The sequence below is a fragment of the Nilaparvata lugens genome, chromosome 10, assembly GCF_014356525.2.
Source record: "Nilaparvata lugens isolate BPH chromosome 10, ASM1435652v1, whole genome shotgun sequence".
In the NCBI taxonomy this organism is placed as follows: Eukaryota; Metazoa; Arthropoda; class Insecta; order Hemiptera; family Delphacidae; genus Nilaparvata; species Nilaparvata lugens.
In genome coordinates this window covers 8,885,474-8,903,846 of record NC_052513.1, presented here as the reverse complement: position 1 = coordinate 8,903,846, position 18,373 = coordinate 8,885,474, and the positions used below count along the sequence as shown (strand labels likewise).

The 18,373-nt window shown below is 32.5% G+C and overlaps 1 protein-coding gene across 7 annotated transcripts in view; it reads left to right on the top strand.

The window, feature by feature from the left end:
• LOC111045952 (thymocyte selection-associated high mobility group box protein TOX) overlaps positions 1–18,373 on the top strand; it is a 285,369-nt gene that overhangs the window by 241,491 nt on the left and 25,505 nt on the right. For all 7 annotated transcript variants that reach the window (XR_005572250.1, XR_005572251.1, XM_039436230.1 and 4 more), the window contains 2 exons: positions 4,615–4,686; positions 18,003–18,113. Coding sequence is in view for 5 of the 7 variants with exons in the window: in XM_039436230.1 (XP_039292164.1) it covers positions 4,615–4,686; positions 18,003–18,113 (183 nt within the window). In the remaining 2 variants the exon portion in view is untranslated. The remainder of the gene's footprint in view (positions 1–4,614; positions 4,687–18,002; positions 18,114–18,373) is intronic.

Here is an 18,373-nt window from a genome sequence, read left to right as displayed (position 1 = left end):
ATAGAGTGTTCCCAGAATACATGAGCTACTTCTCAGCAGCTCAAGTATTCTTGTATGCATACGTTGTTGTATGCATGTGATGTATATATTTGTACATACACTATATAGTATAGCCTATTTGTTGGTGAGGAAATATCTTTGGAGTAACGCGAAACGAGGTTAATGTATGCAACGGCGGAACGGGTTTCCATTTATTATCTATCCTTGATATTTGCTCTACGAAATGGGCTGAATATCTATGTAGATGAGAAACGTTGACTATATTTAATATTAAGGTACTTTCATAAATTACTGTTGAGATGAACAGATGCTTTCATATCGTATATTAAATTGATATACAGTAGTTTTCAATTTACTTGGTAGGAAACAGAGATTGATCAATCATATATGTATGGTAGAAAGGATGCATAAGTAAAAAAATGTTTAATGTAAGAGTATGTTTGTATTTTGAGTGCAGTAAGTATGAGAGAACTGAAATAATAACTCTATCATTCAATAAGAAGGAGGAAAGTTCTATCAATATACCGCAGGACTTGTACAGTCACGTACATTTCATAAACACTGTTTAATCGTTCATATATTTCTATTGTTTCATCATGACAATTTTATGTGTTCTAGGGTAAAGCATTGCATGAATCAAATGAAGAGAACTATATTTTCGATAAACAGCTTCAACGATCAAGCTTTATAAACTTTAGAACAAGTTTGAAAAGTAGTTATTAACTATTATCTTGAATCAATATTTCTCAAATTGCTATATTCTATCCAGCAAAATTAAATCTCAATATGATCGTATTATAAATTTACACATGCTATTTTTATTTTAGAACTCAAAAGCTATAAAATTCTTGTTTTCGAACTAGTTTTTAACCGAAATCCAGAGATAAAGTCTGATTTTATGAACATCTATCATTCAAAATAATCAATTAACTCGCCTGATCAGTCATTCTATAATCTCGCTCTAGAGTTCCATAATTGATTTCTTATCTGATTGAATTAGATTTCGTTGGAAAGTTTCCAGCAGTGGAAACAGGTATTTCTAATATATCGGACAACAAAACAAGTAAAGTATCATAAAAACCAAATATATGTGCGCTTAGCTTCTAATCGAACACCTGGCAAGAATTTGAACAAGAACAAACAAACTATTCAGACACAAATTCCAAATCAAATTTATTGTGGACATCAATAGGAGAAAACGTTCTTTATTTGATCAGTTTCAGATTGGTATTTAACTTTTTATAAAAAGAAGATAATGATAGCTTTGCTGTATAATTGTATGACCAGTTTCCTTGACATTTCTAGACATTTCTAAAGTAAATGTCATGCATAATAATTAAATAGATTGTCTAACTTGATTACTCCGACGAAAGGTTAGATTAGACGGCTAATATAAAACTTATTTATGAATAGATAGGGGATTATAGTAATTATTGTCTTTTCAACTACTTGGGGCAGTTGGTTCTCCAGTATTTCAGTTTCAACCAGCTATTAAGTGAGTTACTTAATACTAGGCAACTCAATATTTACACGTCCATGTAGTTTAAGCTGATTGAAAGCACTATTTTATCACAACGTTATCAAGCAATATCATCAATAAATTTTGATAGAAGTAGCAGCTCAGTTCAGTACCTGTTCTATGAACCAACACGTACTTGAATGAGTGTTAAGATATTTTAATTCGTCTCGAGAGATCAAGATACTAATTTTGAAAGGAATGCCAAGTTGTTATTTGCATTCGAGAGATTGAGTTGGAACCCAATCATCAGGTTCAAGGTCCAATACTGGTTTTGTGATGAACTTTATTACTCCAATTTGTAGTTTAGTTGATGATGCAAGTTGGAAATTGAGTTAGTCAGTTCAAATTAGTTGCTGGTTCACAAAACTAACTTGTAACTTCTTTGAAGTAAATAACCATCAAAGGTTTTTAAGATTGAAGAAATACTGTAATTCAAGAGCAATATGCTTCTGGCTCTCTTGAATTTTGATGCAATTACAGAAATCTATGCGTGCTAGGTACAAACTACAACCCTTTTCGATTTTAAGTTGATTTTTACAATCAGGCTTGAAATATATTTGAATGCCTCTTTCTCAACCATCAATTATTTCATCTCATAACGGAGCTACTAATCACTGTGAATAATCCATGATTTGTATACAAATAGATTCTGCATGAAATGTCCACGTAAATAATGTATCATCCTCCATATTCGCCTCCTTCTAGGACTTATTAACTTATAGTACTTATCTCATTTTTCAGGTTTTCTTTAAATTTTGTTTCATTTCTAGAGAGTTTGTTGACTTACCTATTATGGACATTTGCTATCTCTGATATTCTAATTCTACAAATTGCCTATCAATTTCAGCCTTTTTTGTCCTGTTCCTTCTTTTGGTGTCCTTCTCTGAAGTTTCCTTCCATGGTTGATCAAAAACCTTCCTGACATTTCCTTCATAAGTATTTCCTCTACCTTGTCTATAAATTTTCTTATTGGACTGTACTACTCCTCTACAGTTCCCTCCTCCTCTCTCCTACCCTTTATAAGTGTATAAGCCAGTATATATTGTAATCTACATAAATAAAGTACTCAATCAATCAATCAACTCTTTCTTATCTTATTTTTACCTGGGTTTTACAATAGAACTGAATTTTCATCTTCTTATCAACCTATTTTTTGTTAGCTCCTTTTTTCTTGTTACTTACTCCAACCTAATAGGAAATCCCTATACAGAATGCACCAGCAAAAACATTCTCATTATTATACAGTTCACCTGTAATACGTGCATGCCTTCACTGTAGCATACAGAACACGTTTTTTCTCCAAGCCTAAAAAATAAACCAGATTGAAACTTCTTAATTCAATCTCGACCTTTTTTGGAGATTGAATCGCTTTTAATTTTCAACGGAAGTGAGACTAAATCACCCATAACGCTTCATTTATATGACTGGCCTCAATTTTTTTCTACCTCTTCTCCTTCGGATTCTGTCCCAAGCTGTGTTCTTCTTCCTTCTCTTTCTAACTTATCTTCAGATTTTAAGCTACTCACAAATTCAAACGGAAATGTTGTTAGATGATAAATCTCATATCTTTTGTCGATACATTCACTATTTCTCATGAAAATGAGTTTTTACGACTGATTATGTATTCTGACTTTAAAAATATCTTTGGTTTTCCATAAAAGTTTTTATTATTTTAGGTTTACGCTCCTTGGTACACATTCACCTTTTAGTTCTTCATATTTTTATACAACATTCTCAGCCTTTATTGGTTAACAACTAATGGCCAACCCACGTTATATGATATATTCTGCTGCTCAATGTTTGAGCTTTAAGTTTAGGCCTACTAGTGATTGATGATGGTATAACAACCGAAACTAGTATCTCAATGAACTAGATGCTTGAATAATATCAGGTCGTTTCCATTTGTAATATCATCTCATTCACAGTCAATTACAACTTTAAATACGTCTGAGACTTGCAAGTATCATCCTTCGAAAGAAGAAATTATATTTATTATGGAACAAATGGAATGTGAACTCATTTCAACTGTAATATTTGAAAACACTCATTACTTCTGATTGGTCTTTTTCGAAAAAAGGCTTTAGGTCTCGTTTTAGAGTAATTTAAGGTAGTGATAAGTTGAAATTTCTTTGAAAAATATCTGCGAACTTTCCAGTCACGATAAGAATTGAAGCAATAACAATATTATTGCCAAACTGTCTCTGCATGAACAGAAGCAATAGGCCCGGTAGTCGGCTTGCTTCAAGTGTATCGAATCAATGTTGAATCGATTATTATTGAAATTGCTTGCATCCTACCAATGTCCAATTGGCATGTCTCTTTTCGGCTGATTTTAATTGGCAACATAAATTGAATTGCTCAATTGCTGCGTGTAATGATACCGCCCAAATTGCCACTGCGCACATGTAGGTCGCTTGCAAACCTGAAGGTTCACCAATTCGGGAAGCTTAGCATGTTTGGGGACCTTAATAGGTTTATTTCGGTTCATGTGCGAATAGCCCACCCACCCATATTTAGGGATGCTCTGCACGTTTCAATATTTCTTCTCTTGTTCTACGTTCAATATCTCTAATGTTAGTCAACTTTCTCGAAATGGGAGAAGATTATAGAAAAAAAAATTAAAAATACAAACTTTTTTACGTGGAAATATTACCCACGGATACTCTTGTTTTTGGAACTTCTTTGAATTAAGTAAAGGTCCAGACTCTAGAGTCTAGAATCTAGAGAGAGGGAGTAAGATTTCCAACAAAGCCCTATTACAAAGAGTACGCCCTATCACAAAGAGTACGCCCTATTACAAAGAGTAAGCCCTATTACAAAGAGTACGCCCTATTACAAAAGAGTCGGTGATATTCGTTATTTTACATTACAGGGAGAAGAAGGTCAATTACTGTATTAAAGTAAACTACTTTACTTTCCAAATAGTCAAATGAGATTTGATTTGGGAGTACTGATCCCATGTATGAATTGTCTTTAATATACTCGTGAAGAACAAAATTTGAATTACTTTAGAAACTGTTGTCATAAAAATAAGACACACCATATTCTGTCGCACGATATTAATTTTTGCTAATTTTCTTTTCCTTTTGTTTCAGCGGAGTGAAAATTTAGATCTCTCCTTATCCGTACCTCATGGCCTGCATAATGGCTACACCATGACTGACCAGGTAAATATATCACAAATTTTACATCTTTTTGACTCACTTTATTGATTATCTAAAAGCATAAAAAAGCTTATGGATCATTTGAAGTTGTGTAATTTCATAGGTTAAACCATCATTGGCTGACTAAAGATGTTCAAAATTCAAACAAACAACACCAATAAAAATTAAAAATCCAACTAAAAATTACTGTTTTTTTGACAATTATTACGTATTCATAACATATTCACCTTTCAATTCATAAAAAGTTTATAGATCATTTGAAGTTGTGTAATTTGATAGGTGAAACCATCGTTGGCTGACTACACATATTCAAAATTCAAACAAACAACACCAATAAAAATTAAAAATCCAACTAAAAATTACTGTTTTTTTGACAATTATTACGTATTCATAACATATTCATCTTTAAATACGGATTGCATATAATATGTTATTAGTTTTTTATCACATACGTAATGTACTCAGCAATGGTGTGTGCACCTATGCTCAACTCTATTTTCTCATTCACTGTAAGTTTTTTGAAATAAAGTAATAATGAAGACAAAATATTACAACTAGACAAGAGTGTACAAGTAAATGTGAATCGAAAAAAAATGTTCAATCAGTGTTAATAATTGAGAATCACCAAATCTTAAATTCTTGTTGTGAATCAAATTTGACACTCCACTGAACGAGAATTCTTCAAACCCTAAGCCAGAATGAACTGACATGATACATTTATGAGACAATTTTCAGGATGTTGAATAATGAATCAAACTCAGTTTCCGGTTATCTGTATTATATATTGCCTTTATATGCAGCGTAACTTCGGAGGGTATAATGTTATATCACATTTCGAAAATATGCAATTCATCTCTGTCTCTCACAGATACCATCCCCATTTATTAGATATTCACTGTAAGGCACAATAGTACTCCTCACAAATCTTTCAGTAGATATTTCTCTGTCATAAATGACAGTGGGAATATATGTACAGTATTTATATATTTGGAGGTTTATGTATATATTTAGTAGATGTTTCCCCAATCCCACCGGAACTCTTTTGGATAGAGTTTGATTGATAGTCTGGAAGTATCTGTCATGATATGCGATGCATGAAATATTCAATTTCACTTCAACTTCGTAGAATAATTACCCCCATGTTGAAGTAAATCAACTCATTACAGTATGAACCTATTTCCACAACTTTTCTCTTCATTAATTCTGGGTTAATAAATACATAAGGAGTCTGTGGAGACTTTATTAATCTCAGTTTAGTTTTAGTTTAGTTTAGTTTAGTTACTGTCCCATTATTTGGTATCTCCTTTCATGATATGTATTTATGAAACTCCAGTAGATTCATGTGTGATTATCAATATTTTCATTTGTAATATGTCTTGGAGAAAAAAAATATGATTCTATGAGCAATTATTGATCAACTCCATTGATAAAATCAATATCAATCCAATTCTCTTTAACATTGAATTATTCTTAACCCGATTTATCCTCGTAATTGAAAATTTCCTTCAATTTATTAATAACAAATTGTCCTAATCTTACATAACCTCATGTAATGGATGAATAAAAATTTCTACTCTCAATTATGATTTGTAAAATTTGAAGTAAGTATTGATTAGTAATTTGAGAAATAAAACTGAGAATTTATTTATTCCATTTGCAATACATGCACAAATCATATAAATTATACTAACTAGAGTATTGAGCTTATTCAACAATATGTTGATTATTATGGGCTAGAGTTATAACTATTATGACTAGACTACAGGCTAAGTCTACAAGTGGTCTACTTATATGATATTGAGAATACATAGTAGACTTTCCTTCCAGAAGGATATCCTTAATAATTCGATAATTATAATTCGATATCGGTACCAATCAGAAAAAACCAGATTCATAATCCATTTAAATATTATTTATATTATTCCTGATAGAATTGATAAATCAATGTTATTCTGTTTCCGGAAAATTTTCCTTCAATCTCAGTGATAACACAAAATGCTCACTAGATTATCATAACATGTCATGTTAATTTAATTCAACGATGAAATGTTGATGAAAACATTTGACATTTTCCGCGTTCTTCTGAATTTTAAATTGAATTTCTGTTATTTTGAAGAGTGAATGGATGTCACAGAAGTTCTACTTTCACCTGATGGACAGTAATGAATAGAGTGCTCACAAATGTTGGTAGCCCACTTCCATCTCAGCTTCTCTCTTTCATTTCATTTCATTATGTTTTTCTCACTCTTTCTCATTCATTCTACCCGTCTTTTTATCATTATCTCTTTGTTGCCCAATATACGTAACGCTTTTGCGTGAATAGTCAGCCTCATATTACTTTAAACATCCGGAACTTGCAGAATAAACTGAATTACCATATAATGGTTAACCAATCCATTAATGTTTGTCGGAAAATAACAAAAAATATATGACTCACAATACTCTACTGCTAGATAAATTTGTGATTTCAATGAATCGGGATAGGCCTACTCTTGCTTTTATTCAAACAACCAGTTGTTGATTAATTAATACCATTCAATCACTCGTCATTCCCATTTCACATACGTCATAGTTGTTTGTTTGAAGTTATTCTGTTAAATTCATTCAAATCATGAATTCTTCTATGAATTCTTCATGAATTCTTCGAACAACTGAAATTGTTCGAACTTTCATAAAATGATGTGGATTTTAGATTTGTTAGCCCTGATTTCAAAACTGTTTGATATTTTACCATAATGACGCTGAATGTACCTCTACTTCCGATAGTTTTCTTTCATTATCAATTAATCAAGATTATTTATTTCCACCAAATTATTTTATTGACGAGGTAGTCTAAAACACAATTTTCTTGGATAAGCCTTTATAAGTTATTGAACTATTCTAAAGAAAATTCAATTTTCTTTAAAAATTATCAAGACTACATTGTTGAAGGGTGAATTATTATAAAGATTGTATACAATTTTTAGAAAAAGGACATTATCCGCCGGAATATATTTTTCATCTTTGTAGGTCCATTGTATTTTTAAACACGCAGTATTTTTATTGTAAATTTGATAGTAGTCATCATTATTTCGCTTTGTAACTGTAATCAACAATTGGCTATGCTCGGTTGATTCTTCAGTCATCTCCCACACTTTCCCAGTCTTTTTTTCATTTCTTATTATTCTCCATTTCTGGAATTTTCCCTCACAAATACTAGCATTTATTCACGGATCTTCGATATGCTTCTCACGACTACAATAGTGAGCCTGTCAATAGCAATGAATTGGTTTTATTATTTGTTCCGTGCTTAAAAAAGAGAAAAAAGGAGAAAAATATTCCCCGAGTTTCCACTTGAAAATGGGGTTTTCAGTGTGAGGACAATCTCTGCATAGAAATTAACTTCGACAGGGGGAAGAATGAGGCCAGCATTCGAATTAGCTTCCCTGTTCAAAGAAAAACTGCTATCTCGATTGTAGGTAGGCTAGTCCTATTAATACTGAAAGTAATTGAAAAATATAGAGATTGAAAAAATTGTACCACCGTCATCATGCGAATTTTGTGATTTAAAAATAGAATCATATCATTTAAGGCCTTCAATGATTTTATGCATAATCCTAGTTTAAACGGAGACAGATCTGCTGTTAGATTAAACCCAAAATCCAAAACATTTTAATAAAAATGCGACCATAGCTACATGTAAATCTACTCGTAGTTTAGCGTTGAACATAGATGCGGTGTTTGATATAGGTAGACCTTAGAGCAGTTACTGTAGCCTAATTATTCAAGTTTTTATTCATTTATTTATTTATTCTTTATTGCTATCTTATATTCAAGTTGATTTGATGTTTGAACTTTCTCCTAAAATCTCTATCATATTATACTTTTCAGCAGTTGGTACATTGCTACAAAATTCAATGATAATTATAATTGACTGTACCCATTGAATTATTTTTAAGTTATCAACTGCGACATAAGGGACATCACCCTTTGCCAAACCAACAAAATAAGAATGAATAAAAATATCTTATTCATTAGACTAGTTTGAACTCTGTTGAGTTCCTCTCCCGGAGACCTCTATTGCTTTTCAATAGTTTCAATTCTGATCAATAAAATACAGTAACCAAAGTACTGGCAATAACTAGCCTAGTAGTATACTGGTAATATATTGCTTTCAAACTGCCATGCTTTTTTGATCTTATAACCTTGTTTCATTTCTTTTTTCCTCGCTCACCCCCTTTTTTAATCCCTCTCTCCTTACTCTCACTCGTCCTTTCTCTTTCTTCCTCTCCACCACATCCTTTTGTCTTTCTCTTATCTCTCTCTCATCTGATTTTCTCTCCCTTCATCTTCTTTTATTTCATTTCTTTTTTAGTACGCCATCTTGATTCCTCTAACTTATCGATCAGTTGTCGATGAATTATTTTATCATGAGGAGTGGAATTTTGATCGGTTTTATTGATCTCGATCCAATCGAGTGGAGCTGTAGTCGACTTATGGAGCTTGTTAACCAGTTAATGGTTGTATTATGACCTTTTGCTTGTATGTCTGTTCAATGTGATGTGAAGGGGTGGAGCGGAAGAAAAAGTGTAATAAAAAATACTTCAGTTTGAAAGTGAAAAAAGAGAACAAGAATAAGAGTAAAAATAGCAATTTATAAAGAGAGATTATAGGATTTCTGTCTTGGTAGAGAGGAATTTCAAATTCAAATTTTGTATCACTTGCATTTTTGAATGTACATTTCAGTTTATTAAATACAAATTTCAAGAAATATTTACTATAAAATGATCACAGGGCTAAACTACTTGAGCTAAGAATTTATTTGTAGCTCGTTCAGTAAATTAATACAAAAACGATGAGAGGAAATGTCTAGAACATTCTTGATTTATGTCTGTAAAGCATGAAGGATTTGAAATAGATTTGAGAAAGAATTAGAAAAAGCAAGTTTTTTGCCTTCTCTTAAACGCAATGTCGATTATAATCATTTTACAAAAAATCTTATTCCAATTTACAAAGATTTCAGTTAATTTAATAATAGTATCATTTAAAATATGATGTCGTATGTCATTCCTCTCTGGTTAGATTAGTTAATATTTTGGAGTTTTTTAGACATTTGCTATTTCCATGAGTTATGAATTCAATTTACATTAGTTGAGTTCCAAGTTTTTCATGAATTTAATATGTTGTTGTATAACGGGCAATTTGATATATAGGTACTCGTAAATTCAATACTGAATATCTATTCAGTTATATTATAGCTAGTAATAATTATTGCTAACTCTGATGGGGACAAGAAGCAGGCTACTAAAGGTTCTTTTCATTTGATTCAAGCTAGAAGTAGTATCCAATATAATACCAAGTTTTCCATCTGAAGAATATGATTAGATAACATTATCCAGACCAACAAATCAACTGAAACTAAAAACTTGAGCAACTGAAATTGAGAAAACCATTATGGTTGCTTCCATTAGATTTTCCATCTCAATTATCAGCTGGGTAATTTCCCACAATACATCATTTACCTCATGGACGTCCGAAGGAACATTATTTACGATAGGATGTAATGCAAGGAGGACGTATACTCTATCCTGTCCGGTGTGTCTTCAGTTGATTGAAAATGTTCGAGACAATTCCTCGTTCTTCGTAACAGAGTTGATTAGTCTTGTAGTTTGTTGTGCAGCCATTTTTGTTCGGTGTCATTTTTCTCTCGATCCGAGCCTTCTTTTTCCTTCATCTGGGTAATTTATTTTCTCTTTCATTCTTTCTCCATCATCAAGTTGGTTGCCTTTCCTTGTTCATGGAATATCGTCGATCCTTTCTCCTGCAGAGGGCTGCTGGCTGGCATTTGGTATTTGGATAAAAATAGTGGAACACCTAATCATCCCACTGCTACATGATCGTAATAATAATAATCATAATCGTAATCTAAGCCATCATAACCTTCAAACTAATCACATTGAACTAGGTACAACGAACCCGTACCATGGGGTTCTTCACCTGTCAAGGTCACATCGTTTCAAGGTTAATTCCTTAACAACCAGAATCGACTGTACCTTTCCCACCTTCTTCTCCCCCACCCACCTTCTTTATCGACTTCTCTCACTCTCTCACTCACCCGTAGGCAACGTGTAATTCTTTTCTATCTGACATAACACTATTTTTATTCATTTTTCTCCACTGCCTCCTCCTCTATCGTCATTTCTTCTCCTCTTTTTTCAGTGCACACAAGATTGGAAGAATGCTTGTGAATACGACCATACATCTCCAGCTTTCCCATCAAGTACAAAACTCTCATCACGTTTTAAAAATACACTACAATCTTTTCCAGTCGAACTCATCTTTTGAATACTCTTTTTTCCAAGCCTTGATGATAATGATCACCTACAGTAAGTCTTTCAACTTGGAATTATGAAGGAATTGAATAGAGATCATTTTCTGATACACTTCAATAGACGTGAATCATTCATAAATGGTATTATACTAAAAGAGCATTGATCAAAGATCATTTATCTTGAGCTCCTATCATAAATTATAGCTTCAGAATCCATATAATCGTTTCTCCCAATAACTCAAATACATATTTGGTATTCTCTTTCATATCTGATCATATCTCAACATTTGCTGCGCGTTAATAACACGTTTTAATAGGCTGAACTAATCCCTAATTTCAATATTTCAACTAATAATGTTTCTAATCCGATTGAGAATGTATAGGTCATATTATATTCACCTTAGAGCCTACGGCTTATATGGACTTCATTCTCAGCAAAAATTAATAGATAAATAAATAGAATGGAAATGAAATTTTGAAATTCAGGTATTCGGATTTAGGAGTCAATACGCACAGTGATTATTATTTTTATTCTCTATATTCTCTATGAGGCGAATGAAGGTTTATAAAATCTGCTACAATCAAATCAAATTATTTCTATGAATGAAGATATATGTTCAATGAAGAGGACTTGATATTGTCAAAACCACCATAAATACTTGGAATACTTGGGCGTGGCTTATCTCGGCCAATGTCAGTAGAGCTCAGCCTCTATTGGCCGACAGCTGACATCCAATCATAAGGCTCCACTCACATTATTCATATTCTGCTGCTCAATGTTTTAGCTTTGAGTTTACTAGAGATCGCTGATTATTATTGTGTAATAACCGAAACTATTCAATCTCAAACTTTTTCAACGAACCAGTAGTTTAACAATTTCAAGTCGTTTTCATCAAATATATGAATATTTATCAACAACAACACAGAAAGATGAATAGACAGAGAGACGTTATCAAATATCAATCAACCCGAATTCTAACAATATTTATTTCTAAGTAAGTTCAACATGAGTGCTGGAATAATTAGTATTTGTTGTGTTTCTTTGGCGCGTAACTATTATTGCCATTTATAGGCTGAGCCTTATTGGAGATTCATGTTCAGATGCACGGAGGAGAAATGGCAGAAAGGGATGGTATTGGAAGTGAAAGTGAACTCCTGCTCATGAAAGGGTACAACAAAAAGCTCTCCCTTCAATAATAGCAGAATTCGTTGAATTTGACGTAGGACTCTTGGTGCGGTGAGAGAATCTCAGTGGTATTTCAATCAAAAGTCATTTCACCTACACACGAGGTCATGTCCGGATGACACTTTGGCTTCCAATGAAAAATGGACGCCTGTTCAGGCATTTTCTGCCATTTACAAAATGGCCGACACGTCATTCCAATGGCGTCTAAAATATAGGCAAACGCTGACAAAATTGAGATTGACAGTGACAGGTGGTGGCTAAATGACGCAATGCATTCTATTTATTTCAGAAACTGACCAAATCACATGCTGTCACATTTCTCCACGCTCTTCACTCCAGAAAAATAACTCTGGAAATCATGTATCTCTATCATTCCATCTCTGTAACTGAAAAAGTGAAAACTTGATACCATACTTCTTGAACTCTGTATAACTAGGTTTCAGCACATGCTACAAGTGATAACATAATGTAAACTACAAATTCCAATGGATTGACTAAACTCAATGAATGAGGCTGAGGAAAAACATGTATTTCCATAGACCCAATGATTTACGAATTACAGATTCATGAGAAATTTCTAAATAATTATTATTAAAATTCAATTACGAAGCAGATGGAAAAATTAATGGAAGAATAAGGAAAGATATAATGGGGAAAAAAGTGAAGATTATAAAACTATTATCAAATTATATCCAAGAAATTTCACGAAAAGAAGTAGAAGTAGTTAGTTAGGTTCTACAACTTCAAATGAGTTCCTATACTACGTATAAGGTACTTCATCAGTATACTCTATTCATTCATTTGTACTTATGAATTCAGAAAGTTTCACACTAGAAACATACATGTTTTGCATCTTCTCCGTATTATTGAGGTTATAAATGAAAATAATATATTTTCAGTTCCACATATGCGAACTAGTTCAGGAAATTATCATTTTTGTATGCAATTTCTGAAGAAGTGTCATTAAAGAAGCTCTATCATTAAAAATAGCCCTAGAACTACACCATTGTGTTAATAGAATCACTGATACATAATTGCCTTTGAAATACAATAATCAATAAAATCAAACCACTATTTAACTTGACAGAGTAATTGCAGTGTTGCCGCGTCAAGAATTGGCGCGCAGGTGTGTAAACGTGATTTGCGAGCAAAAAATTATAATTTACAACAGTGGAAAAGTGGCAAGGTTCAACCTTACTGCAGTACTAATGTTATCGATGACGATAATCTTGTATTGTTGATTGTTTTTAAGGCAATTACAAAATCAGTTTAATTACACGTTTACCACACTGTAATCGCTGTTTTGCAAACATCTATTTCGATCCTGGGCTTCGAAGGGTGGTACAGGAGATAAGAGAGGCTTGAGTACACTATAAAATTCAAGATGTTAATCTCGTCTTAATAATTAGCGATTGTAACTGAATGCTTTGCTTCGCAATCGATGGATGGATGAAGATGGATAGATAGGTGAGAGATAGAGGGAGAGAGAGAAAATAGAGAGTGAGAGCGACTGATGGTGAGAGGGAACTTGAAAGATGAGAGGGAGTTACATTATGGGTGCAGCGTAATATGAATCAAAATTTAGCGTGAAATCGAAGTGGTTGCACAGTTTATAATGTGCGCAAATTTCGCTCCATATTATTATTACACTGCATCAACATAACCGAGACAGATTCTAGAACTACTTAACTACGTGTTGTCAATAATTATCAGATTACTGGTATGGTCACTTGCACTTGAATAATGTATTCAACAGCAACGGTTATGAAATCATTACATGAAGCTTGAAACGAAAGTCATGAAATTGGAGTAAACTCATTATGTCATTATTTTTTAGTCACATTTCATGTGTTACAACATGATGTTCTATATTTATGGGCAATAATATTATTCAGTGTAAATTACCACATTACAAATAACCATTTTTTCACATTATCCAAGAAATTTTAGACTTAAGTTAGGAACTGATCTTGCAAGCCTTCTTTCCTGTACTAAACTAAGTTTTACATACAAAAAATACAAAATACGAATTGTTTTTATTCTGATTCAAAAATCAAATACATACAAAATTTCAAATACATCAAACATCAAAAATGGAAATAAAATACAAAGTGCACTGAAGAAATTGTATAAAATATAATTTATGTAATAAGGCTTTCTAAGTGTATGATGTATTATAAAAAAAAACAAAGCTTTTTTGAAACAGAATATTTCTAGCTTGCTGTAAGCATAAAATGCTTAACGCGTGCAAGCAGGAGTGCTTATACTATAATTGAATAAAATCAGAAAGAAGAAAAAAAAAATTTTTTTGGGCAAGAAAAAAATGAAAACACACACTCACACATTCACTCACCTCTCATACATTTCCAGTTTGGGCTTAATTACTTTTTGATATGATTTTCAACAACTATAATAATTACTATGTCGAAAACTAAGAAAGAATAAAAAACATGTGTTCTAAACAATCAGGCAAGATATTTCTAAGCCATTTAAGAATGTAATATTTGAACATTTTCCTATTATCAATTCTCTTTGCCTCAAAAGGTAAATTATTGAAAAATTTCGGACCTAGAAATACAAACGATTTCTGGAAACAAGTGGTATATGACCTGGGAAGCCTTAGCAGATCAGAAGTGACTCTCCTAGTTTGATAATTTGTTCTCTCCCTGAAAAGTGCCTGACCACTGTTTCCAGACATTACAAAGAATAGGTATAAAACTTTGAAAACATATATGTATCTTAGAGGCAAGCATTTTATATCTTGAAAAAGGGGAAAGGCATGTTCATATCTTCCTGATTTTTTAACAGCTCTGACAATAGATTTTTGTAAGGTTATAAGTGGTCTCAAGTGGGTAATGTAAGTAGAGCCCCAACAACTTATTCCATAATTCAGTTTAGAGTCAACAAGAGCAAAGTATAACTTTAACATTACATTAAATGAATGTTCTAATGATCAGGAAAAAAATGTTAATTTTATGCTTCCATTGTTCCAGTCTGTATCCAACTGTTTCTAATCAGACCAGAATCAATTTAACCTTTTTTCTTATTGAGTTCGAAGCTGAATTAGTCACATTATGAAGCCAGAGGCCAATTCGGTATACATTTTAGTGCATCACTGTTATAAGCGTGATAGTAATTCTTATACTTTTACTTTACTATCCTATTCATTCCAAAGAGACGACAAATTAGAAAAATCGCCAGTTAAAAACGGGAGATTTTTATCGCTATCTTTGACTCTATTTCCCTGTCTTACATAACATGTAATAGATACTTTTACTACTTACATTTATACATGAAATAGTATGGTTTTTCAGTATGATATATATGGAATAAGAAGTAGCCCATAGAATGTGGTCGTATTTAAAGTATTCAATATTACAACGTATACACAGCGTTGCATAGTATTCATTGTGGAGCCAATAAGTACTTTTGTGAAACTATGGAAATCAAAAACAGCAGAACTTTTCAAACAGCGTTGCATAGTATTCATTGTGGAGCCAATAAGTACTTTTGTGAAACTATGGAAATCAAAAACAGCAGAACTTTTCAAACACTGAAACCTGCTTCATGTCCGTATTAGTAAGCCTACGTCTTAAAATTTATCATAGATTAATATTTTCTTCAAACTATTCAAGTTGAACACAATAAATATTCATTTGACTTCAAGGGTGCTTAGAACCCTATTCCATAGGGGTGCTCTCAATTTGGGGGTTGGCAATGTACTGAATTTGGGAGGGGTCTGTTATTGGGATTGGTGGGCGCCCAAGAAGAAATTGTAGAAATTTACAAATTTTAAAATCGTACACTAAGTTGTATTGTAAGAAATTTACAGCAGAGTAATCTTATTTCCCTAGTTTCTTTACATGCTTTGAATTCATTCACGTGATGGAAATCATTGTCTACTCATTAAAATACAATAGTGGAATGCTCTTCATACAGACACGTACAGAGCTTGCACCAAAATTGTTCCATTGTTTTTCTTATTATAGTTTTTCTCTCCCCTTGAGCCTTTATCATAGATAAAGCCAGCCCAACAAACTTGTTTTTACTGAGATTGTACCTTAGCTGTTTAACTTTCTCTTGAAACGTGACTGATATATCAATGAAGTTCGTTGGTTATGTCCTAATTTCATTTCCTGCTGGATTTGAAGCTATAAAATCTTAGGAATATTCGTGGTGGGTCGTCCAGCTTATCAGAGTACATCTGTAATTGTTCGACTGAGGAGAATGTTGAAGTGGAAAATAAATTTGAAAAAAATCAAGATCGTAAAACTAGGTATGGGAACCCTCTATTCTACAACAGGAGTACATGACTGAAATTAAGAATTATATTGTAAAAAATATATATTATTCTGAAAGAGTTAATCTCCTGAGGTCTTGATCTTGGCACATAAATAATAAAACAGTAGGTTCTTCCATCTCTCATTATCATCCGTCTCATTACCCACGCACAAGCCTTGAGCTCATGTGGGCATCACCCTCAGAAAAAATCAGAATACTTCTTCAAGTTTTAAAACTATCATTTTCATCGTTGTTATCAAATCTATGGATAGAGACAAGTAAACAATGAGGAAGTCAATAGAAAACAAACTTTTTGGGCAGTGCTGTCTTATAACTGGAACTAATATCAAATTTTATATTGAAAATACATTAATTTTTACTATCATCTTGAGTATAATAATAGCTGGAGTATCTTATACAGTATCTTGGAATATCAAACACACTGGGAGAATAGCATACATTAAATTAATGTATAATTTTGCTGGATTTCAGTTACAGAACGTATTAATTCATCGATTTACAACTATCATTAATTCATTAAGTTCTAGTCCGAAACTTATTTTACCTTCAGAGATTGCAGTAGAATTGTTATGAATCATAGTAGTTAAACTTACAAACTTGGGCTCAGAATGTTGCACTTGTGGGAACCAGCCTCATTACACAATAGCGTCCTCTCTTCTACCCAGAATTCACTATTTTTCAGTGCTAAATAATCGCTCACTCCTAACTTCAGTATCTGCAATTTGCTGTCGGTTTTACGACCACTCATTACTAGGATGACTGTTATGGGCTTTCAGAAGGAAAAATAATATAAAGTTGCATACTGCTACCATTCTGAAAAATTGCATTTCTGCAACAGATAAGCTACTCTTGCTTCTTCAATTATAACAAAAATCTCCTTGATGTATTCCTGACAAGACCACTTTCAAGTTTACGACTACCATTGTTATTCTTAATAAATTTTACGACCGTTCTTTCCTTGTCTTAAGAAATTCGAATTCATAATTATAGTTTTATTTGAAACACAATTATTGTCCTGGTAATTGAACTAAATTGCTGTAATTGTTTTGATTGCTCCAGAGAAGGTATACTTGTTTGTAGATTTTATTGATAGCCAAATAAATTATAGTTTACTGTTAGCGATTATTCAGTTAATTAATATTGACGAGCTGGATAGGCCTTGAATCTCTGTAAAATTAAATCTAGGTTCGTAGATGTACTGAATCTCAATTCGAAATCTCCACCACGGATTAAATTGTATGTTTTATCAAATTATCATGTATGTATCTCAAGTTGTGATTGATACCACTACATTTAGAACGTTATAATAATTGGTGAAGCTGTTATTATTGATGACTCGTATTACTAACTGATGCACTCTAGAATGCGAATCTAGTTGCAGTAAGGTGTATCCGTATGAGAAGTATCAGTTCTCATCCCCAATTATATTATCTTGAACAATCATACATAACAGACCACTTAATATTTTCAATTGCTTCAACTTATTATCTGCTAATTATATTATTTTTCTTTTGTTCACAGACATTCCACACGCCCAGTTTTGGGGATGAAGATTTTGACATTCCTCCAATAAATCCCCAAAGCTCTCATGGTCATCCCCAGGCCAATATGGGATCCTATCACCAAACACCTGTAAGTTATTACTTGCATTTTATTGTCCAAACTTGTTACTTTTTACTAACGACAAATAGTTTCATGAACCTTCACAAGAATGTAGAATAAACAAAGATAAACTTATAGATTTGATTGATTGAATACAGGTAGGACCTTTCCGAGTCACATTCGAGAGAAACCTTCATATTTTATTGTGAGAAAAGAGATTTCGAGATCCTCATCATGGTTCATCAAACAACTTATAACAGAATGTTTATGAACTTACAATAATAAAAACA